At 41.6% G+C, this 25,633-nt stretch overlaps 1 protein-coding gene across 1 annotated transcript in view; it reads right to left on the bottom strand.

Annotated features, from left to right (window-relative positions):
- Positions 1-2,508: 2,508 nt before the first annotated feature.
- Positions 2,509-25,633, bottom strand: part of SLC10A7 (solute carrier family 10 member 7) — a 221,261-nt gene continuing 198,136 nt past the window's right edge. Inside the window, exons 11-12 of the mRNA XM_044300560.1 lie at positions 6,504-6,649; positions 2,509-2,780 (exon numbers count right to left, since the gene is read on the bottom strand). Coding sequence (XP_044156495.1) covers positions 2,742-2,780; positions 6,504-6,649 — 185 coding nt within the window. The 3' untranslated portion in view covers positions 2,509-2,741. The remainder of the gene's footprint in view (positions 2,781-6,503; positions 6,650-25,633) is intronic.

The raw sequence follows: 25,633 nt of genomic DNA, 5'->3' as shown, positions 1-25,633 counted from the left end.
ATGCTCCACTTAGCTCCGCCCCCCATATTAAAATAAAGTTAATGGTGGCACAACTTCTCTAAAGTACACCTAAATGCTATGCTGCTTTAGCACATACTTATATTCCTCATAAAAGAATTCTGGAGAATCTTTTCTTAAAAATTTGCATTCTGCGGTTGCTCTGTTACACCTCCTGTAATGTATTAATAAATTAACAACTACGTGCTACCATCCCCCTTATCAATGGCATGCTTACTTAGATAGTTTGACACTCTCAATACTGACTGAACAGTGTCAGTATATAGGGTCATAAATCTGACCACTAAACCACTTTGCAAGGGCCAAATCCCAGGATAATGTGACTGTGCACAGAGAAGCTGCTCTGAAAATGGTCCAATACTGATAATAGAAATCCGGCACTGCTTCTCGATAAAATAATTCTTTATTGGTCACTTCTTAAAAAGATCCATAAAGGGAGAATTCACATGCTACTCATTTCAGATGAACGTGTCGCGATATGAACGATATGCATTCATCTGAAACGCGTTGCATGTGAATTCGCACTTTATGGATCTTTTTAAGAAATGACCAATAAAGAATCGCAGTGCTGGATTTCTCTTATCAGAATGGTAATGCCCAATTAACTCTTACACGCTCCATGATGTAACACTAACTCGATGCACTGTAAGGACCCATTCACACAGTGGGTTTTTTGCCAGTAAAATTTTAAAAAAATTGTAAAAGAACCTAAAATATTAAAACATTCAAACCTCCCCCTTTCCCAATTTTACATATAAGGCTACTTTCACACTAGCGTTCGGGTTTCCGCTCGTGAGCTCCGTTTGAAGGAGCTCACGAGCGGACCCGAACGCAGCCGTCCAGCCCTGATGCAGTCTGAATGGAGGCGGATCCGCTCAGACTGCATCAGTCTGGCGGCGTTCAGCCTCCGCTCCGCTCGCCTCCGCACGGACAGGCGGACAGCTGAACGCTGCTTGCAGCGTTCGGGTGTCCGCCTGGCCGTGCGGAGGCGTGCGGATCCGTCCAGACTTTCAATGTAAGTCAATGGGGACGGATCCGTTTGAAGATGCCACAATGTGGCTCAATCTTCAAGCGGATCCGTCCCCCATTGACTTTACATTGAAAGTCTGGACGGATCCGTCCGAGGCTATTTTCACACTTAGCTGTTCTATGCTAAAAATAATGCAGACGGATCCGTTCTGAACGGAGCCTCCGTCTGCATTATTATGAGCGGATCCGTTCAGAACGGATCCGCCCGAACGCTAGTGTGAAAGTAGCCTAAACAATAAGAAATAAACATAACTGCCATCACCAAATGTCCAAACTCCATAAATATAGAAAACATTTTCCTGTGTAGTGAATGTTGCAATAGAAAACAAATAGCCAATTTGCTGTTTTTTTTGTCACCTTGTTCCCCAAAAAATTACATAAAAAATTATCAAGATGATATGTACCACAAAAAGGTACCAATAAAAACTATTTGCCTTGCAAAAAACAAGTCATCAGACAGCTCTGTAGATAGAAAGGGTGTCAGAATATGTCGACACAAAGATAAAAAATGTTTTTTCAAAGGTTTCTGGTTTTTCAACGTACTAAAACGTAATATAAACTACAGGAACAGTAACAGAGGACAGATTATTTTAACTAAGGCCTCTTTCACACTTGCGTTGTCCGGATCCGTCGTGTACTCCATTTGCCGGAATTACACGCCGGATCCGGAAAAACGCAAGTGAACTGAGAGCATTTGAAGACGGATCCGTCTTCAAAATGCTTTCAGTGTTACTATGGCAGCCAGGACGCTACCAAAGTCCTGGTTGCCATAGTAGGAGCGGGGGAGCGGTATACTTACAGCCCGTGCGGCTCCCGGGGCGCTCCAGAGTGACGTCAGAGCGCTCCATGCGATCACGTCATCCATGCGCCTGGGGCGCCCTGACGTCACTCTGGAGCGCCCCGGGAGCCGCACGGACGGTAAGTATGCTGCTCCCCCCCCCCCCGCTACACTTTACCATGCCTGCCAGGACTTTAGCGTCCCGGCAGCCATGGCAACCATTCAGAAAAAGCTAAACGTCGGATCCGGCAATGCGCCGAAACGACGTTTAGCTTAAGGCCGGATCCGGATCAATGCCTTTCAATGGGCATTAATTCCGGATCCGGCCTTGCGGCAAGTCTTCAGGATTTTTGGCCGGAGCAAAAAGCGCAGCATGCTGCGGTATTTTCTCCGGCCAAAAAACGTTCCGGTCCTGAACTGAAGACATCCTGCTGCATCCTGAACGGATTTCTCTCCATTCAGAATGCATTAGGATAAAACTGATCAGGATTCTTCCGGCATAGAGCCCTGACGACAGAACTCTATGTCGGAACAAAAGAACGCAAGTGTGAAAGAGCCCTAACTATTAACGCAATTATTAACTAAAAGTGTCCCCATGAATACTTTTGAAAAGTACGGTAAAATTGTTAGAACATTTTTGTATTACAACTGCGTTATAATCAGGCTTTCATACAACATGGGTTTCTTGAGATCTTTATTTCTCAAATAAAAAAAAATACAAAGATGAGACAGGACATCAACATGGCTTCTTCTTACAGTATATAATCGACAAATGCATCCATAAGGCACTTGGATAGTCGGGTCTATAGTTAAAAAAATAATATATGCATTAAAGCAAACATTCCCAAACACAAGTCTTTTTGTATGATGTTTGTATGTACAATATTGCACATATTTACACTCCTCTCTTCTGATGTTACAAGGGGACCTTAGGCTGTCTTGTTAGCTTCAGAGCCTGGAAGGTAAGGACAAAAAATATCAGATAAAGACCGAACAGCTAGATACATGTACAGGGAAACCAATATTCACAGACAATCCAACACATAATACAGACATGTTTATCCTACTGTTTCTGGCACAGACTCAGGTTCTCACAGGTTAACTGAGGTCATCCCACTATTCACTCAGAAGTCCCCAATTTTAAAACACGCTTTCTAAGCCAGAAAACCTCTTTGAAATGAAAACTAAATAATATGAAACACAGGAAACGCTTTAAAATAACCCTCCCCCAACTATACTCACCCCTTCAATGCTCTGCCGATCCAGCATAGACAGTCAGGCGGTCCCCCACAGGTGCTTTGCTCATAAGCAGCCAGTACATGAACGCTGTGGCAAACCAGTGGCCTCAGCAGTCAGAAACCATCCCTGAGCAGTGATGCCAGTAGGATGGTACGTGACCACTGATAGGCTTCAGTGGTCATATGCTGGTCACTTGAAAACAGATCAGAGGGCGCCCCCCCCCCCTTCCCCCGAGGATCTAAGGCAGATTGGCAGGATATTGAAGAGATGAGCAGTGTGTTTTTTATTTTTATTTTATTATTTTAGAGCTGTTTATATTCTTTGTTAAAAAACTTTTAACTTGTTGGGGGAGTATCATCTGATCATCAAGATAACACAGTAGGTTTAGCAGCAGTACTATGAAAAACTACAAATAACATATGATAGCACTATGGCTTCTCTCAAATTTTAAAACAGGTATGCTAATTACAGTATATGCATATTTAGGTTAAAGGTTCTACACAATACCATTTTCTGTTAGGATATATGACTTCATTTAAAGTGCATCACAAAATGCAGCACAATTATAAAACATTCGACTACAAAAATGGTGCAGTCACTATTTATACGTGGTAAACTTATATACATTTTTTTTTGGGCAGATTTGAATCATTTGATATAAGCTTTTGGCCCTCTGTAAAGAAAACCGAATAAGAAGATGGGTACAGAGACTGTCTCTGTAAATCACTGGTAGATGTACTGAAGCAAGTTTAGAAGTAAAAGTAGCTCTTCTACAATGACAATATAACATGGCCTTTGCAAAGTCAAATGGCACTTTCTTGATAAAATCTGGCATTAGTAAACATTCACTTCTTAAGATTTATTTGCACAAAGACTTTCTCCACTTTGAGATTTCAGTCACACTCCAAAAGTAGAAACGCAGAATCCAAGGCTGTAAATATTTAACGTCAGCCCCACATTAACAGTCGGCATAGGTGTCATAGTTGTTTTCAAGAAGCCACAGGGGGCAAAACAATATTACAATATGACAGTGAAGAATTGTTTGTGACTGACTTAATTACTGGGGAACGTAAAATAGATTTCAAAACATTCTCTTTTGTATAAGAGGAGAGGAAGTATTTAAACCGACACTTTACTTTTTCCACTGACTTTGAAAGCATCAAAAGACTTCTGAAAGAGTTCCTTTATTAAGTCAGGCATCATCTTAGTTCAAGTGCACATCATTGTTTCATAAAGAAAGACAGAAAAGAACCTTGTTCCTATGGCTCATTTAGAACTTCAGTTTATAGTGTATTTAAAATATATTTAAATAGTGATGTAGTCATCGTCCTCTAAAAACTAAATTACTGTGGCATGAAGAGGAGATCATTGCTACAAATCATAGCAACTCCAGCATGTTGGCTGGTAAATTACTGAAGGGAGTGTATATTTCATCCAGAATGCTCAGATGGGTGGGGTAAAAAAAAAAAAATCCAGGAAAGCTGGGTGGTTTCAGCAAAGTGTAGATTGTACCGGTCTGGATTTTTATGGAATGGCATGTGTGTGTTGGTAGTGGAACAAGCCATTTTCCCTCCCCACTCCGGTATAACACTTACCACTAGCCTGAGGCAAACCCAGCCTGGGCTCATTACTGTGGGGATAAATACAGGGCTGTAGCGCTGTCCAATCGCAGCGCAGAGCATCACAGCCAGGGAGAAGGTGAGGTTTTTTTTTCTCCCTGACTGTGACGCTCTACGCAGTGATTGGACAGCGCTACAGCCAGGGAGAAGGAACATCCAGGGAGAGAAGCTGATGTCTCCTCCCTGGTGTTCCCATAGTAGTAATTAGCATACAGCACGGGAGACGGTAACGGGGGCCACAGCGAGTGAACGGAGCGGTGCCCAGGAATAATAGTAAGTGCAGGGAGATCCCTGGGCGCCGCTCTACATGTCCTGCTTCTTAGTTAATAAAGTCCGGACCCATGAAAGGTCCGCTGGTTAATTACCATTGGTGACACAGTGGCCACAGTCCCCCTCCTCCGCCCACTCTCTCCTCATTTGTGTCAGTGGCTGGCCGACATCAAAGTTGGAAGGAAGGAAAGCTTTCCTTCCTTCCCGCTGTACGTCAACCCGCTGTATATGATGTGCGCGTCGGACGCGCATGTGCCTGGCGTCTCTGCTTCTCTGTATTGCGGCGGCCCGGCAAACAATCTTCCAGGGCCCGGTCCTGGGCCGCGGCCCAGCGGTTGGGGACTGCTACCCTGGAGTTTAAATAGAGTGGCAGTGTGCATGCTCAATGCTTGCCCTGTTCTCGTGATTGGTTTGAGTCCCACCCGTTGTACCTCACCAATCAGGCACTAACCATCTTTAACTCTGTGTGACTGTGAGAAGGGGTAAAGCAGATAAGATTAGAGCTGAAATAACGCAGTTTTAAGTTGGATCATGTTCTAAGCAGCAGCACAGCCAGCTACATAAAAGGGTTGCACATAGTCTACAGCAGAAACATTTTAGATTTTTTTTTAATGAAGATTATTTAAAAGGTTATTTTACTGGATATTTAGGAAGCCAAAAAAAAAAAATGTTAAATGTGTGCAAATGTGTACAAATGTGTACAAGTATATAACAGCCTACAGCACTGCTTAAAGGGCTTCTGTCACCCCACTAAAGTCATTATTTTTTTGGGCTAGTTACATTCCTTATAGTGCGATATGTGAGAATATAATGTTGTTACTTACTTTCATTCGGCCGTTTCTTATAAAAACAAACTTTTATAATATGCAAATCAGGTCTCTACCAGCAAGTAGGGCGTCTACTTGCTGGTAAGCGCCGCAAAAAACCGCCCCCTCGTCGTGTTGATTGACAGGGCCAGCCGCGATCTCCTCCTCCGGCCGGCCCTGTCAGCATTTTAAAAATCGCAGGCGCTCTGAGATGAGGAGGCTCGTCTCCTCAGGCTCGTCTCCTCAGAACTCCCTCAGTGCGCCTGCGCCGATGACATCACCGAAAGAGAAGACGTCATCGGCGCAGGCGCACTGAGGGAGTTCTGAGGAGACTAGCCTCCTCATCTCAGAGCGCCTGCGCCGAATGAACAGAGGCGCGCGATTTTTAAAATGCTAACAGGGCCGGCCAGAGGAGGAGATCGCGGCTGGCCCTGTCAATCAACACGACGAGGGGGCGTTTTTTTGCGGCGGCTACCAGCAAGTAGACGCCCTACTTGCTGGTAGAGACCTGATTTGCATATTATAAAACTTCGTTTTTATAAGAAACGGCCGAATGAAAGTAAGTAACAACATTATATTCTCATATATCGCACTATAAGTAATGTAACTAGCCCAAAAAAAAATACAAAATTACTTCAGGGGGGTGACAGAAGCCCTTTAACAACAGTTTGTGCTACTTCTGTAAATGATCTGAAAGAGTGAACAGTTTTGATACTGTGACTGAAAATAAGCTGTACGCATTACCTTTTGCCTGGAAAGCATCCATGATTTTATTGTTGGCACTAATACACTCCCAAGTAGAATCTGAGCTGGGTGATAAATCAACAAGGGAACAGATATTAACGAGAGATGCTCGTATCCCGCAAACACAATCTTCAGCATTGGAATACCTGAAGACAAAAACAATGCTATTAATTATGTGAAAATGAACACTTACTACTTAACACGCACAGCATAAAGCCCATCTGGTCAATAGATGAGAGATCAAGCAAGTGTTCCAGAGAAGTCTACAAAATAGTATATAGGGAGGAATATCACTTGATCTTCTATGACATCATATAATATCTTGAGTATTCTATATTTTATTTATACAACAAAAACATAAAAGGTGTCAAGGTGTCTGAAAAGTAAGGGTTAGTCTAGATGAGGCAGATTTTTTTCCCCATCGTAAATCTGATGCTAGGAAAAAAAAAAAACGGTGTCATACAGTGGAGGTGGTATTTGTGTGGCCTGTGGTTCTCATTGTGCAGTATAGATTTAGGTTATAATACAATAAGTGCATTCTTATTAATAGCTCCAATGTAGTCACCATGTTCTAGACAGTGGCCACAAATTAAAGCTGGCCATGAGCGTAAAAGGACAATTTTGCCTGGCCCTTTTTTTGGGAATTATATGTGAACGGTCATCTGTGGTGGCCAACTGCAGACTACTCTCTGCCAAAAATGTGATCTGTTAGGTTGGATATTTCTGGTTAAATCCCTGCTCTATTGCGCAACCAGCCAAATTCTGTCTCTCTGATCTGGGTTCCTGTATATCCAGCCAGATTCGTCTGGTGCGGTAGCGAGATTCTGGAGTAAAACGGATGCCAGAGCTTATCCAACGGTTTTCTATGCGAATGTTTCTGGTATCAGACAGTTTTAATGTAGGTGTCTCCCTGCGCCGGACAGAAGAATGCAGCATGCAGGGTTTTTCTGTCCAGCTATAAACATTGGACTGGTGCATAAATATGTCATAAGTGGTATCTGGTTCAGGCATAAAACTAATTGTCACAACTGATCTATGTGAACCAAGCCAAAGTCTAGTGTGTTGATTGAAAGACCTAATGGCTAATTGATCAGACATATTCTGGCTGATCATAATTTTACGTGCATGCTAGACTGTGGAGAAAGAGACATGGATCACACATCCACATGCCATGCATTGATCTACTGCTTCTTAGCATAATTTGTAAACATCTGTATGTTTTGATCAAAATCCAGGCCCTCTTATGTCAAGGTAGCCTCTATTGAGTGGGTGCCTACTCCAATTCGATGCAGCGCCACATGGCGACCCCCTACTGGCACAACACTGCATCTGCAAGTAGCGAGATCCAACACCCCACCGCTCTCAAGCTAAGCCCCCACAGCACTGGGCCACACCAACCCACTGGCACAGCACCAGGACAACAGCAGCCACCATGCAGCACCACACAATGTGAAAAGATCTCAAAAGCTCACCTTTCTATGCAGTCTCAGAAACCAGACTGAGACATGGTTTGAATTTATTAAGCATTAGGCAGTCTCCTGCTAATTAAAAAAAAAACTCGGTCGAATGGGTTGTCGAATGCTGGTGTCCTAAAAAACGAGGGGACATACTAAAAAAATGCTAGATTGTGGAGAAAGAGATATGCATCGCACATCGACCTGGCACTGTGGCAAATTAGAGTAAGGACCCACTCAACAGAGGCCACCTTGAGGTGGTCAGTGGGCCTATGCATTTTGCTAAAAATGTATACTAAGTGCCTTAATGGAGACTTAAAAAAAAATAAAAAATGATGCAGAGAAGTAATAGATAAAACAATGACATGTATATGTGAGATCCATGGGGGAGATTTATCAAACTGGTGTAAAGAACTGGCTTAGTTGCCCATCGCAACCAATCAGATTACACCTTTCATTTTCCAAAGGAACTGTGAAAAATTAAAAAGGGAATCTGATTGGTTGATATGGGTAACTAAGCCAGTTCTACTTTACACCAGTTTGATAAATCTCCCCCCATGTCTTTCCCCACAGTCTAGTATCTTATTTTTAAGGCCAGCTATAGTTTTTGGTGATGTGTGCTTATTCAAGACATAGTGACCATGCAACTGTGCTATTTGGAGGGTAGAGTATGATAAAAAAAGACTGAGTTCTCCAGCATTAGCACATGATTGATGCATGATGTTATAGCATCTCACAACGCATTTTGGATGAGAAAGGTAGAGCACATTTGTCAAGAGCTCAAATATATGTGAATAAAAGCCATACCAAATAACACATTTTAGCAAATCCAAAGCTATGGGCCTTTTCATCTGGCTACCAGTGGAGCACCATAAATGAAGCAGACTAATCTTAGTGCTTTAAAAGGTAGGGAATCTAAGTTACTACGGTTGACAGACTCCGACGAGACTTTATGAGATGCCATTTGACTTTATGGAAGTGAGCAAGAGGCACGCATTTAGAAGAACTTTAGGCTGTCATACTGAAAAGTGTATATAAAACATTAATCAAAAATGCCTCTTTAATACAATGCATTGTCTGGAAGATGTTAGGAGGCACACATTGCAAATGGATTCTTCTCTGACTAAAGTCATTTCTCTCCAAACAGATTCTCCCAATGCTAACGCAGTACACAGCACTGCTAGAGCACTTCCCAGCACATTACTACCTGCTCGGAGCACTGGGGAAATCACTAATGTACAGCCTGCCATCTTTCCATGTCACACATGACACATTTGTCTAAAATTACCCAACAGAGTTTGACACAGCCGTATAATCCATAAGCAGGTCTTTCAGCTGACATCTGCCAAGTAAAGCCTTCAAATGCATATTTTCTTCTAACAAGAAAGTACAAGAAATCTTTTATCTCACACTGAACAGGGACTGGAACTTCCATCTCATTTGTGTTGACACCAAAGAAAGAACATTAATGCCCTATTCACACATGGAATAACCTAGAGGATAACATTCCTGCAGCTTTCTGATGGGTTAATATCATGTTCCTGGTTGTGGGAGATACAGAGAGGAAGCTTCTGCTCAATGGTTTTCCTAATGGTTAAAAGTTAGTTTTATAACTAGAAATAAGAATTTACTAAGTAACAATCAGTAGAGGTGCCCATACACCTTCAAAAGCTGTCCACCTAGCACTCATGGCTGATGTCCCATTCCTCCCGACTGCCCCATCCTCATACATGGTCTGTTTGGCTCAGCAGGCATGTGTTTTTTATGGATACAGTCTGCGTCTTGCCTCCAGCCAAAACAAAAGCATCATCAGTCTTTCAAATTCACCATGACTGACCCATCTTTCCCTCAGCATCTACGGCAGGTTTGTCCAATGATAATCTAATGTGTATGGGGACCTTCAGTGTTTTGTATTTTGACTTGAGTAAATCAAGGCCGCATGATTCTTGCGATAGAAAGTATGCTCAAAAGTGACAATCCACAGGAATACACTGGGGCAGATATACCATGACTGGCATTAACTGTGTGAAATTCACTAAGCTTATTAGAAGGCACAGGCTTATTAATACATTTGGTGCACCTTCTGGCACTCTGAGCTGGAAATTCAAATCTTTGCTAAATAGGAGCCGGCGTAGATTTGAACTATAATTTACACCACTGTCTGGTAGTAAGATCAGTCACTGTCTGGTGGCAGGACGGTGCGTACTGATTTACTATGTCCTGAGAAAAGTAGTAGAATCAGTGAAAATTTACAAAGTATGACGCACACCATAACCTGCGACTTTCTTTGACCATAAAATTGGCGTAAAGAGCTTGATATTGCTGCCCCTTTGAGTTAACTGACAATTGCATCTATATGTGCTACCTACATGCAATTATCCTGCAAATGTCACGCTACAAATATCAAAAAGTCTTAAAGCTGCACAACATTTGCTACTGTACCAGAACAGCCTGTATATAGCCCCAATATAATTCATCACGGCTGGACTGTATCTTTTCAATGTGCATGTCATTAGCTGTTATTATAGCAGTATCTACTGTATGGCATAAGGTAAAGCCATCTCTCTTATTCCTTACACTCACTAGTTAAAATATGTATAGGAGTGACATATCAAAATTAGGCCTCGTGAGAGACTTTGTTACTGGAATCTATCTTTAGTGGTTTACACCTGAAACATGCCTACAGGTCAGCCACAATCAATAAGGAATGTTCTGGAAAATACTGTATTACAGCACAGGTCATCTCTGATCTTTTAACAAAGTAGTCTGTTGATCTATTCTTCCACATGTTAAATTAGAAGATGTTTTGCCAATTCGTCATTTAAGCTATTTTTATTGGATGCAGAATAATCGAATTCTACACCAAACAGCTTCAGACTATAGATGGCCATATATTAGGGATTTCGGGTGGCTTTTTCTGAATGACTTGTCATTCATGGTTGGCCTGTGAAGGTTGTCTCCTTGGATAACAATGCCAGAAGCGGAAACAACTAATTAGACAAATGACCAACCAATCTCTGCTGGTCTTCCACCAATAAAATGTAGAACTGTAGTTTGGTTTTTCTTTGACAACATCTCAACAACGTTTAAAAAACAACCAGCACAGCAAATCAACCTTTTGACAGATATCTGCAATAGGCTGGCTTCTGTCATGCTTGTTTTCACCACAAAAAGTGCTCACGATCGACAGAAAACAACCTAAATTGGCCTTTCTGGCTTTCCAAAATCTATAATATGGGTTGTCTGTTTATCAGAGTGAAAAGACATATGAGGTCATTTATCAAACTGGTGTAAAGTAGAACTGGCTTAGTTGCCCATAGCAACCAGACTCCACCTTTCATTTTCCAAAGGAAAGGTTGTCTGATTGGTTGCTATGGGCAACTAAGCCAGTTCTACTTTACACCAGTTTGATAAATGACCCCAATAGTTTTACTGGAACATATTTTAATCCCTACAATCATTTTTCACATTTTCTAATTAGGACATCCCACAGTTAAAAACCTATCCGAACAAAACATGCTCAAATGTAAATTTTCAGTACTTTGCATATCCCAGAATGCTTGCATACCTGGGGACTCTAACAGCCATGACTGATCCTAAGGAAGATCAACCATCAATTGTGGCTGATGACTGAAGAATGGTGACAACTAGGAATGAGCGAATTAACTTCAGATGCTTCATCAGAAGTCGATTTTCTTAAAACTCTGTTGTTCCAATCTCAGTTATTACTTCGTGAAGTCTCACGAGACTTCGTGTAATAACTTTGTGAATTAATTATTACTGTAAAAAAACCTTGATACCGAACTCTATTTCGGTTCCAAGTGGTACCTTGGAACTAAACCAGAGTTTGGTATCAAGGTTTTTTACAGTAATAATGAATTCACTAAGTTATTACGTGAAGTCTCGTGAGACTGTGAAGCAATAACTTCGGCTCATCGGAGCCAATACATTCTACTACTGTACAGAGCTCTCACTCCGTACAGTATTGCAACAAAGTTTTATGCGGATTCTTCATCCGAAGTCAATTCGCTCATCCCTAGTCACAACAATGGAAAGATTGTTAAAGGGAATGTGTCATGAGAAAATTATCTATTGTTTGAATCATGTTTTTGTGTGACAGTTTTTTTCAGATTTTTTGGCGATAGTTTTTTTACATTTTTCCATGTCACTATCAATATTTATGAAACAATCAAATATAATCCTGTAGTTTTCATACCACCAGCAACCTGTCCTAGTATGTGAGCAGGACTGAGGCCAACACTTGTAGAGCTGCCTAGAGGGGTGAGAGGGCCTCATTACTCACTACACTGTGACATGTGCATATAGGTGTTTTCCTGTCAGGCTGCTCAGCCATGATGGATAGACAAGATCACATCATTATCATCTATTCTAGAGCAGTGTAGTGAGGTCCCATCCCAATATCACAATAAAAGTTAAAAGAAAATACAAAAGTGGTTACTTAAAAAAAGTGATTTATTGGTCTTTAAAGAGAATCTTTCATAGGATAGAAAATCAGTCCCTGTGCTTGGTAGGGTACTTATAAAACCGTGCACACAATTTTTTTGCACAGAAAAAAATGACCCCATTAGTTGACAAGTGCCTCAGGAACAGTCCCAATCTCAGCAAGTGCTCCGGGTCTCACTTGCAATCCCTCTTTGCCCTAATTGACATTCCCAGGCCGGTATTCACATGCGCAGTATGCTTCGGCCTCCCTGATGCACAAGATTTCTATGTGGAAAAGGAGAAGGAGCTGGGCAGGTTCACCAGCAATCCCAGGAGCACTTGCTGAGCCCACCCTCAGGGCACCTACCAACTAATGTATATACCAGATTAAAGGTCTTTTTCCCTGATATAAAAGAAAAGAAAGGGCTGAATGGCCACAAGAGTGTGTGTGAACGTTTCTAAGTACTGGGAGTCATCTAGTAGGCATCAATCTACACATTCCCTTTAATAAACATATAATTGCTACAACTAAGGCTACTTTCACACTAGCGTTGTTTTAATCCGGCGTTCAATTCCGACACCGGAACTGCCCGCCGGATCCGGAAAAACGTGTGAAAACGGATTACATTTGAATCCTGATCAGGCTTTCGATCACAATGGAAAAATGCATTGGAAAAAACGGATCCGCCATTTATGGACTTTAACTTTTTTTTCACATTTTTCGGGTTTAACATGCAAAAGCCGGATCCGTTTTGACTGAACACACGGGGCCGGATCCGGCGTTAATGCAAGTCAATGGGAAAAAAGCCTGATCAGGCGTTCAGTCAAAGTGTTCAGGCTTTTTGGCCGGAGGTAAAAATACTGCATGCTACGTTTTTCTGAAAAGCCTGATCAGTCAAAAAGACTGAACAGAAGACATCCTGATGCATCCTGAAGGACTGACTCTCCATTCAGAATGCATTAGGATAAAACTGATCAGTTCTTTTCCGGATTTGAGCCTCTAGGACGGAACTCAGCGCCGGAAAAGAAAAACGCTAGTGTGAAAGTACCCTAACTATATTAAAAAAAATGATATTAACAGTGAGCAATGAGAATTGTTTAAAGAATAATTCCATCATGATTTCAATAGTCACTGCCTGGGGTTGTGACTTTCCGTCAGGCCCATTTAAGTGCCTTCATGTGGGTGACAACGTACGGAAGAGATGCCTAAGCATGTATGGCTGGAAGCACTAGTGCTTTAAAGAGCTACAAAAGAGGTGGGAAACGAAGGAGACGTCTCCATCTACAGATGCTCCTGGATATGCCCCAGCGAGGGAGGTTAATGCCATTAACAATATCCTCTTAGCAGGCTGTTTATTCTATTCTTTTTATGTACACATGCATGTCACAGAGACATAGGAACATGCTGTCATTAAAAGCAGCAATCGGGCTTTGAGTGTCTCTCCCCATTATGCACATTTCTTGGAAGACACAGACCAAATAAATAATTGGAGAGGTACGGCCCAGAAATGACAATTGTTATTCATGCGCCTCTTTGTTGGGAGCTGAGATTGAAAGATGTACACTTCAAGTGAAAGCATATCTCTGGGGCGAGATCCTTCAGTTCAAACGTGGTAAACAACTGTTGTTTCTCTGATGCTCACTTTAGTACTGCTGGAGGCAAACTTTCTAAATATTAATAAAATCCTACTGCTAGCAGTATGTACAGATGAATAGGAGGCATCAGGAAGTAAAGCCTTTGGTGACATTTCTGGACACATCTGAGAAATGCTGGAATCAAAGGATTTATATGCTGGGTGTAAGACAGAGGTAACAGATCCGCTCCGTCTTTTTTCCCTTTCTTGATGGAATGCAGGCTATGGAAAGCAACCAGTTTCGTTGCTAAAGTCTCTTCACTAGTAAACTTGTAATTTACCTCCATGTAGGAGTATTGAATCTTCCTGACAGCCACTCTTATAGAAAAACACATAGAAAATCACACGGTATGGTTTGTTAAGTATACTAAGGTTTCTAGAGCACAAAAGCAATATAAATCAGAAGGAGCACAGCATGGGAAAATGCGCCATCCTACTGGAAGTATACTAGCCAGGGTTCCTCTAGACCAGGGCATGTGTCACAGACATGGGACAAGTGTTTTACAGTCCTGCATGTATGGACTCTTAAATCGTCAGCCCCTTTCCAACTACCCTAATAATTGTAGAAGTGGCCCCTCAAGTTACAATTGACTACGGTTATGCTATTTTCAACATATAAAAGCATATTCTCGGGCATCGTAACTTACAAAATGCACCATACAATTGGCTGGAAGATCCCGCCAATCACCACATGCACTACACTAATAAAATGCTTGTAATTGGCCATAATGAAAAGCCAATCAGTGTATCACATTGTGAATAATAGAGTTAAATACCGGGGTCTTACTAAAAAGCTACCTGTGCTGCTCTCTACCTGGGCTGCCTCGTCCAGCGCTGCTCTCTACCTGGGCTGCCTCGTCCAGCGCTGCTCTCTACCTGGGCTGCCTCGTCCAGCGCTGCTCTCTACCTGGGCTGCCTCGTCCAGCGCTGCTCTCTACCTGGGCTGCCTTACATGTACCGTATTTATCTATATGTGCTACATGAATCATGTAGTACTCTCTGCCTTTGTTAGGGTAAGTTCACATCTGCGTTCAGAAATCCAGCAGGCAATTCCAGCAAAGGGACAGCCTGCCGGAGTTCACTGTATCCAGCATAGCCAGATAATGTCATGAACTGCTGGATCCCATTGGCTAAAAAATCCTGCATGCACAACTTCTTGTCTGCAAGAAAGCTGGCATTTCTGCTGGAAAGCGTCCGGATCCCTTTATAGTCAAAGGGGATACAGCGGTTTACAGCATTATCCAGCTATGCCAGATATGGTGAACTCCTGCAGGCTGTTCATCTACTGGAACAGTCTGACGAATTTCAGAATGCAGGCGTGACCGTATTCTTACATGCACTATACTGCTCACTGCCTGTACGGAATTGCTCTCTACTTTTACTGTATTCAGCTATACCTGTACTACATGTAGTGAACTCTGCTTTACCTATACGTCTACTGCACTGCTCTCTACCTGCACTACATGTAATGCACTGCATCTACTGTACTGCTTTCCACTGTACTACTGTCAACTACATGTGCTGTACTATTCTCTAGTGCTTTCTGACTTATATGTAAGGACTTGCTTTATCTGTATCATCTGCTTTTCAGGTTACAACTGTCTCAAAACAAATTACTTTGAGTAGCACTTTACTATGTCTCTGTGCACTGCTCTATCACCTATCACTTCTATGTTAGGCATAACAAGTGACATCTGTAAATAACTCTACATAAAATTAAATATAGTTTAAAAAGGAGTTTGTCAGCACTTTGAACCATACAAAACTGCTGACAGCACTAGAAAGGCGCTAGGGAAAGCAGTACAAGCATACCTTTTTTGATGCTTTTCTCATCTCATCAGGAGTAGAAAGAATATGATGTTTTATTCTGCCAGATTCAGCTTTTTCAAGTTCCCAGGGAAAAGCTTCACTGTGAAGTGCTCTCTGCATATGGCTGCTTTACAGTCACTCCCCTTTGAGTGACAGCTGTTACCTCCAACCAGAAGACCACCCCAGCTGTAACTCAGAGCAGAAGGGAAGGCCTGGGAAGCAGTCCAGTTCAGACAGCACTCTACAGTGGAGCCACACCCTGGGCACATGAGAGAGCAAAATATGACAGAATAAACTTCATATTCACACTAAATAAAAGTTGTTATTTTAACCCCCACGAATTGCAGAAATCTATGATGCCTCAAAATAGAAAACTTGGAATTTGTACCTCATCTACCAACTGGGTTATTTGTAGACCAATATTTCTTGAACGGCTCTAATAATAAAATTATAATAAAATCATTGCATTATGCTAATAAAGTAGCTGCTATTGTTAGGTGGCAAATAAGAGAACCTATTTATTATAAATAGTATAGTCCTTGATTTATTGACATCTATGTGCAATAAAATGTCACACTGGGACAGGTGATGGCACCACAGGATCCTGGCAGGAGTTCTAATTACCGGAGTTCAAAAAAGAAACACAACAGTCTTAAATTGAAATATAGACTAACAATGCAAACATACTCCTCTGTCTGGGTTTTTGTTGCAAGGGTTGCTAATAAAAGGTTATGAATATAATAATAATCATATGTGTTTTGGTGTCTGCAAATCGCGGATCCGCAAAACATGGATACTGGCCGTGTGCGTTCCCCATTTTGCATATAGGAATGAGCTTTTGCACCAGTTTTGATAAATATCCCCAAATTATACTACTATTTTTTAAAGGCAGCGAGGCCATTTTTAAACTATCCAAAACAAGCTTATGTAGCAGAGTATCCTGTTGTTTCTACTTAGTTTTAGGCTTTCATTCATTACTGAGGCACACTATTATGGATATTAGTATATGGTTTAGTTAGACAGCAATCATAAAACTCAGTTTCAACCCCTTAAGGACCCATGACGTACCGGTACGTCCTAACTTTAAAACTACATTGCGGTGCTGCGGGGGTTAATCGGAACAGGATGTCTGCTGAAGTCATTCAGCGGGCATCCTGTCACAACGCTGCATCTGCTAACGCAGAAAACCACAGGTCAATTCAGATCTGCGGTTTGCGGCTTTACCTGAGGCGGCGATCAGCGGTGCCATCGGGTCCCCATGCGGCTGTAGGCGGGACCAGATGGCATGGAAGGCAGCGCGATGCCTTCCGGTGACGAGCCTGTGAGATCCAGCCCCCGGGATCTCACAGGCCAGAAGCTGTATACTGTGTACACACAGTATTACTCATACAGCCAATGCATTACAATACAGAAGTATTGGAATGCATTGTAAAGGGGATTAGACCCCCCCAAAAGTTCAATAAAAAAAAGTTAAAAAAAGTTGAAAAAATAAAGTTGTCCCCCCAAAAAATTAAAAGTTTCAAGTAAAAATAAATAAAAATGTCATTTTCCCCAAATAAAGTAAATATAAAAATTAGTAAAAAATAGGGGGGGGAAAAATAAATAGTATACATATTAGGTATCGCCGTGTCCGTATCCACCGGCTCTATAATCATATCACATGAGCTAAGGCTTCATTCACATCACCGTTCAGCCTTTCCGTTCTCCTGCTCCGTTTAGGGGCAGGAGAACGGAAAGGACGGATAAGCACATAACTGACGCCAAACTGAGCCCTTAGGATCCCATAGACTATAATGGGGTCCATTATGTTTCCGCTCAGAAGATGATTTTTAAGCGGAGACAAAAGTCCTGCATGCACAACTTTTGTCTCCGCTTAAAAATAATCTTCTGAGCGGAAACATAACGGACCCCATTTTAGTCTATGGGGTCCTAAGGGCTCTGTTTGACTCAGTTTGGCGTCAGTTATGCGCTTATCCGTCCATTCCGTACTCCTGCCCCTAAACGGAGCAGGAGAACGGAAAGGATGAACGGTGATGTGAAAGAAGCCTTACCCATCAGATGAACACCGTAAAAAATAAAAACTGTGCTAAATAAACAATTTTTTTGTCACCTTACATCACAAAAAGTACAACAGCAAGCGATCAAAAAAGTGTTTGACCACCAAAATAGTACCAATCTAACCGTCATCTCATCCTGCAAAAATCATAGGTAATCGCCCAAAAACTGAAAAAATTATGTCTCTCAGACTATGGAAACACTAAAACATGATTTTGTTTTTGCTTCAAAAATGAAATCATTGTGTAAAACTTACATAAATAATAGAAAAATAAAAAAAGAGTATACATGTTAGGTATCGCAGCGTCCGTGACAACCTGGTCTATAAAATTATCACATGTCTAACTTGTCAGACGAATGTTGTAAATACCAAAAAATTAAAACGGTGCCAAAACAGCTATTTCTTGTTACCTTGCCTCACAAAAAGTGTAATATAGAGCAACCAAAAATCATATGTACCCTAAACTAGTACCAACAAAACTGCCACCCTATCCCGTAGTTTCTAAAATGGGGTCACTTTTTTGGAGTTTCTACTCAAGGGGTGTATCAGGGGGGCTTTAAATGGGACATGGCGTAAAAAAAACAAAAAAAACAAAACACACAGTCCAGGAAAACCTGCCTTCCAAAAACCGTATGGCATTCCTTTCCTTCTGCGCCCTGCTGTGTGCCCGTACAGCGGTTTACGACCACATATGGGAAGTTTCTGTAAACTACAGAATCAGGGCCATTAATATTGAGTTTGGTTGTTAACCCTTGCTTTGTAACTGGAAAAAAAAATTTTTAATGGAAAATCTGCCAAAAAAGTGAAATTTTGAAATTGTATCTCTATTTTCCATTAATTCTTGTGGAACACCTAAAGGGTAAACGACGTTTGTAAAATCAGTTTTGAATACCTTGAGGGGTGTAGTTTCTAGAATGTGGTCTTTTTTGGGTGGTTTCTATTATGTAAGCCTTGCAAAGTGACTTCAGACCTGAACTGGTCCCTAAAAATTGGGTTTTTGAAATTTCTGAAAAATTTCAAGATTTGCTTCTAAACTTCTAAGTCTTGTAACATCCTCAAAAAATGAAATATCATTCCCCAAATGATCCAAACATGAAGTAGACATATGGGGAATGTAAAGCAATTATTTTTGGAGGTATTACTATGTACTATAAAAGTTGAGAAATTGAAACTTGGAAATTTGGTATTTTTTTACAAAATTTGGGTAAATATTGTATTATTTTATAAATAAAAATGATTTTTTTTTTTACTTCATTTTACCAGTGTCATGAAGTACAATACGTGACGAAAAAAACTATCTCAGAATGGCCTGGATAAGTCAAAGCGTTTCAAAGTTATCAGCACTTAAAGTGACACTGGTCAGATTTGCAAAAAATGGCCAAGTCCTTAGCCATTTTTTGCAAATCTGTGAAATAGGGCTGAGTCCTTAACCCCTTAGGGACACAGGCTTATTTCACCTTAAGGACCAGGCCATTTTTTGCAAATCTGACCACTGTCACTTTAAGTGCTGATAACTTTAAAACGCTTTGACTTATCCAGGCTGTTCTGAGATTGTTTTTTCGTCACATATTGTACTTCATGACACTGGTAAAATGAAGTCAAAACATTTTTTTTCTTGCACAAAATAATACCTAATTTACCAAAAATTGGGAAAAATTTGCAAATTTCAAAGTTTCAGTTTCTCTACTTCTGTAATACATAGTAATACCCCAAAAAATTGTGATGACTTTACATTCCCCATATGTCTACTTCATGTTTGAATTATTTTGGGAATTATATTTTATGTTTTGGGGATGTTACAAGGTTTAGAAGTTTGGAAGCAAATCTTGAAATTTTTCAGAAATCCAATTTTTAGGGACCACTACAGGTCTGAAGTCACTTTGCAAGGCTTACATAATAGAAACCACCCAAAAATGACCCCATTCTATAAACTACACCCCTCAAGGTATTCAAAACTGATTTTACAAACTTCGTTAACCCTTTAGGTGTTGCACAAGAGTTATTGGCAAATGGGGATGAAATTTGAGAATTTCATTTTTGTACCTAATTTTCCATTTTAACCAATTTTTTCCACTAATAAAGCAAAGGTTAACAGCCAAACAAGACTGTGTCTTTATTGCCCTGACTCTGCCGTTTACAGAAACACCCCATATGTGGCCGTAAACTACTGTACGGCCACATAGCGGGGTGTAGAGTGAAAGGTGCGCCGTTTTGTTTTTGGAAGGCAGATTTTGCTGGACTGGTTTATTTACACCATGTCCCATTTGAAGGCCCCCTGATGCACCCCTAGAGTAGAAACTCCATAAAAGTGACCCCATCTAAGAAACTACACCCCTCAAGGTATTCAAAACAGATTTTACAAACTTTGTTAACCCTTTAGGTGTTGCACAAGATTTAATGGAAAATAGAGATACAATTTCCAAATTTAACTTTTTTGGCAGATTTTCCATTTTAATATTTTTTTTTCCAGTTACAAAGCAAGGGTTAACAGCCAAACAAAACTCATTATTTATGGCCCTAATTCTGTAGTTTACAGAAGTCTAGTGTCTCCATAGTCTAAGAGCCATAGTTTTTTCAGTTTTTGGGCGATTATCTTAAGTAGGGTCTCATTTTTTGCGGGATGAGATGACGGTTTGATTGGCACTATTTTGGGGTGCATATGACTTTTTGATCGCTTGCTATTACACTTTTTGTGACGTAAGATGACAAAAAAATGGCTTTTTTTTTTACACTGTTTTTATTTTTTTACGGTGGTCACCTGAGGGGTTAGGTCATGTGATATTTTTATAGAGGCGGTCGATACGGACGCGGCGATACCCAATATATATACTTTTTTTAAAATTTATGTACGTTTTACACAATGATTTCATTTTTTAAACAAAAAAAATCATGTTTTACTGTTTCCATAGTCTAAGAGCCATAGTTTTTTCAGTTTTTGGGCGATTATCTTAAGTAGGGTCTCATTTTTTGCGGGATGAGATGATGGTTTGGTTGGCACTATTTTGGCGTACATGCGACTTTTTTGATCACTTTTATTACCCTATTTGGGAAGTATGGTGGGCAAAATTTCTATTTCATCATAGTTTTTTATTTTTATGGCGTTCACCGTTCGGGTAAAGTAACATGACCGTTTTATAGATCAGGTTGTTACGGACGCGGCGATACCAAACATGTGTAGGGAATTTATTTATTTTTTTCATTTTTATCAGTGATGTGTTTTTTGATTTTTACTTTTTTTTTTCACTTTTTTTACTTTTTTTTTTACCCAGACCCACTTGGTTCTTGAAGATCCAGTGGGTCTGATGTCTGTATAATACAGTACAGTACACTATATAGGGTACTGCACTGTATTTTACTTACACTTTGTCTGAACAGATCTATGCCTTCAGCACAGATCTGTTCAGCACCAGGGACAGCAGGATGCCTGAGAAGGCATCCTGTTGCCATGGGAACCTTCCCCGTCTGCCACAACTTCGCAGACGGGGAAGGGTGAGGACGGGGCTGGCGGGGGGCTGTCTGGGGGCTCTCTCCCTCTCCATCGGGGGGCTGCAAAGGCACAGCAGCCCCCCGATCGGAGAGGGAGCTCCCTTTGCTGTTAACCTTTTCCATACATCGGTCCGTACGGACCGCTGTATGGAAAGGGTTAAACAACTGACATCGCATCACTGACGTCAGCCGTTTATACCAGGGTGCCAGCAATATGCTGGTACCCTGGTATACCCACTAGCCACCAACGATTATTCAAGGGGAGGCGGGCGGGGGATCGCGATCCCGCCTGCCACACCGCCCGCAACCCTCCCCCTGCACCACTCGCCCACATAATATCATTCAGGGGTGCAGGGGGAGGTGAAACATATATATTTTGGGCATTATAAAGTTTCTGATCCCCCCGGGCGGCAGTGATCGGAACACCACATGACGTACCGGTACGTCATGTGTCCTGAAGAGGTTAAGGTGAAATAGGGCTGAGTCCTTAAAGGGGTTGTCCCACTTCATTAAATAGGTTTTAACTAATTCATTTCCCCCCACTGAACATATCCTCCTATATATGTCATTTTCAAAAAGTTACCATTCGTCCTAAAAAAGGTTCTATGAGAACCCTTTGTTTACTATTGTCTCCCATGGATACCGCCTCATCTCGCCGGCCGCATCCATGTGCCGCGCCTGCGCACCACAGCCGAAGACATTCATCGGCCAGCCTCTTCAGTATTACGAGAACGCGCACGTCCGCGCATGCGCAGTATATCCAGCGCGTCTGAGATAGAGCTGCGCATGCGTGGGCATCCGAACAGTTCGGGCGAGTCAGCGGAGTGAGCGGACGGACGTCAGAGGAACAGGATACTATTTCCTAAAAGGTAAGTATAATATCTACTGGCCCACTAATCCACCAACGATTATTGAATACTGGGCAATAAAGGGGGGCAACTGTATGCTATGTATGGACACCTGGGGGCAACTCTATGCTATCTATGGACACCTGGGGGCAACTCTATGCTATATATGGACACCTGGGGGCAACTCTATGCTATGTATGGACACCTGGGGGCAACTCTATGCTATGTATGGACACCTGGGGGCAACTCTATGCTATCTATGGACACCTGGGGGCAACTCTATGCTATCTATGGACACCTGGGGGCAACTCTATGCTATGTATGGACACCTGGGGGCAACTCTATGCTATGTATGGACACCTGGGGGCAACTCTATGCTATGTATGGACACTGGGGGCAACTCTATGCTATGTATGGACACTGGGGGCAACTCTATGCTATGTATGGACACTGGGGGCAACTCTATGCTATGTATGGACACTGGGGGCAACTCTATGCTATGTATGGACACTGGGGGCAACTCTATGCTATGTATGGACACTGGGGGCAACTCTATGTATTTTATGGACACTGGGGGCAACTCTATGTATTTTATGGACACTGGGGGCAACTCTATGAATTTTATGGACACTGGGGGCAACTGTATGCTATGTATGGACACTGGGGGCAACTGTATGCTATGTATGGACACTGGGGGCAACTGTATGCTATATATGGACACTGGGGGCAACTGTATGCTATGTATGGACACTGGGGGCAACTGTATCCTATGTATGGACACTGGGGCAACTGTATGCTATGTATGGACAATGGGGGCAACTATATGAAATGGATGGGAGGCACTTATGGGGGCAGATGGAGGGGGCAGATGGAGAAGGCACTTATGGGGGCAGATATGCAGAGATGTGTATGTGGCGGTTTAGAATCAATGCGGGTGAAAGATAGAATCAGATGTAGCAGAGCTGAATAAGCGCTGTTCAGTCACAGCACTAATGGTGAAGGAAATAGACGGATTTAGCAGAGATGTGTAAGTGGCAGTTTAGAATCAATGCTGGTGAAAGAGAAACAGATGAAGCAGAGCTGAATATGCGGATGTTCTGACACAGTGTTGTTTGAAGAGAGAAACAGATGTAGTAGAGCTGAATATGCGGCTGTTCTGACGCAGTGCTGGTTGAATAGAAAACCAGATGTAGCAGAGCTGTATATGTGGCAGGTCAGCATCAATGCTGGTGAAAGAAAAACAGATGTAGCAGAGCTGTATATGAAGCTTTTCAGACACTGGAGAAGACACATGTAGCTGAGCTGTATAGGCATCTATAAAGATACATAGTGTGAGGTTACACTTTTATACACAACTGGAGCACAGCTGTAATGGAAACAAATCTGCATCAGTGCTGGTGGGTGGGGGTTGGTCAAGCTTTTGGGCTAATGTATAATATGGAATTATAGTTTTTGATGCACAGAATGTGTTTGTAAAAGATCAGACAGAGATTTTGTGTGTAAAACTGTACACTGAGCTCACTTCACATGGCTCTCTGAGTGACCATTCCCCTCAGACACTGCAGACTGATGAGTCATACTATTCACATGAACGAGCACGCAGGACTCAGCTCTCAGTGTGATGTCATAAGGAGGCGTGGCCGTCCTTCACTCTAGCTGCCTAAGCCCGCCCAGCCTTATCTGCAGAAAGGCAGGAAGTTACCAGCTAGCTGGCAGCAATTGAGAATGAAGTAGCAAGATGGGAATACCCCTTTAAGGGATTAAACAATTTCAGAATATGTAGAATATCCATTAAAAGCAAATACTACACGTTATATTTCCAATGATTTACATGTGCAAATCAGCAGCTCAGACTCTATTACAGAGTGAATCTTTTTGTTTCCTAAGCATTCAAGTGATAGTACCAGGCTTTCTCGATCATCCTGAATGAACTCCAAATGGCTTCCTGCCGGGTATTCCAGCAGGATTACAAGAAGCTATAGCTCAATGTCATTTTCAATGTGGAGCTTCATAATTAAAGGTCAAATAGTCACTTCATCCGCAATCAATCAATAGAAGAAAAGCACTAATATCAAGTACTAATCAATCAATGGCAAAGGTACTAATAAAAGAAATGAATCATGCGAGGATGTGCAGGTTTAGATCTTGTCCTCTCCTCCTGCTATACAAACCAGAATATCAAAGAAAGATTTAGGTGATGACACTAATGGCTTTAGGAAGCACAGAATTATCTTGCCCACTGTTGTATCTGTTACCTAAGTAGGGGGTGCTATATCATCTCCATTTATAATGCATTATTGTTTGTTAGCTTTCACGAGGTTCATACATTCAATTTCACAACTATCACAATTATCACAATTTAGTGGTGATAAATGACTAATGAAGGATTCTTCGAGTTCTGTCTGTATTTTTAACATGGCTAATTACATAGAAACATAGAATGTGTCGGCAGATAAGAACCATTTGGCCCATCTAGTCTGCCCAATATACTGAATACTATGAATAGCCGCTGGCCCTATCTTATATGAAGGATGGCCTTATGCCTATCCCATGCATACTTAAACTCCTTCACTGTATTTGCAGCACCCACTTCTGCAGGAAGGCTATTCCATGCATCCACTACTCTCTCAGTAAAGTAATACCTCCTGATATTACTTTTAAACCTTTGCCCCTCTAATTTAAAACTATGTCCTCTTGTAGCAGTTTTTCTTCTTTTAAATATTTTCTCCTCTTTTACCTTGTTGATTCCCTTTATGTATTTAAAAGTTTCTATCATATCTCCTCTGTCTCGTCTTTCTTCCAAGCTATACATGTTAGGCCTAGTTCACACAAAGTTTTTTTTTTCGAGTGTATGGGCCGTTTTTTTGTGTTCCGTATACGGAACCATTCATTTCAATGGTTCCGCAAAAAAAAAACGGAATGTACTCCGTATGCATTCCGTTTCCATATTTCTGTTCCGTTGAAAGATATGTCCTATTATTGCCAAATAAAATTGCAAATCACGTTCCGTGGCTCCATTCAAGTCAATGGGTCCGATAAAAAAAAAAAACGGAACACATACGGAAATGCATCCGTATGTCTTCTGTATCCATTTTGTTTTTTCTGAGCCATCTATTGAAAATGTTATGCCCAGCCCAATTTTTTCTATGTAATTACTGTATACTGTACTTGGCGAGGGGCGAATGGAAAAACGGAACAGAAACGGAAACACAACGGAAACAAAAAACAGATCCGTGAAAAACGGACCGCAAAACACTGAAAAAGCCATACGCTCGTGTGAACTAGGCCTTAAGGTCCTTTAATCTTTCCTGGTAAGGCTACTTTCACACTTGCGTTCAGAGCGGATCCTTCTGAGGCGGATCCGCTCATATAATGCAGACGGTGGCTCCGTTCAGAACGG

This window comes from Bufo gargarizans, chromosome 1, assembly GCF_014858855.1.
Source record: "Bufo gargarizans isolate SCDJY-AF-19 chromosome 1, ASM1485885v1, whole genome shotgun sequence".
Lineage (NCBI taxonomy): Eukaryota > Metazoa > Chordata > Amphibia > Anura > Bufonidae > Bufo > Bufo gargarizans.
This window is presented reverse-complemented; position numbering and strand designations above follow the sequence as displayed.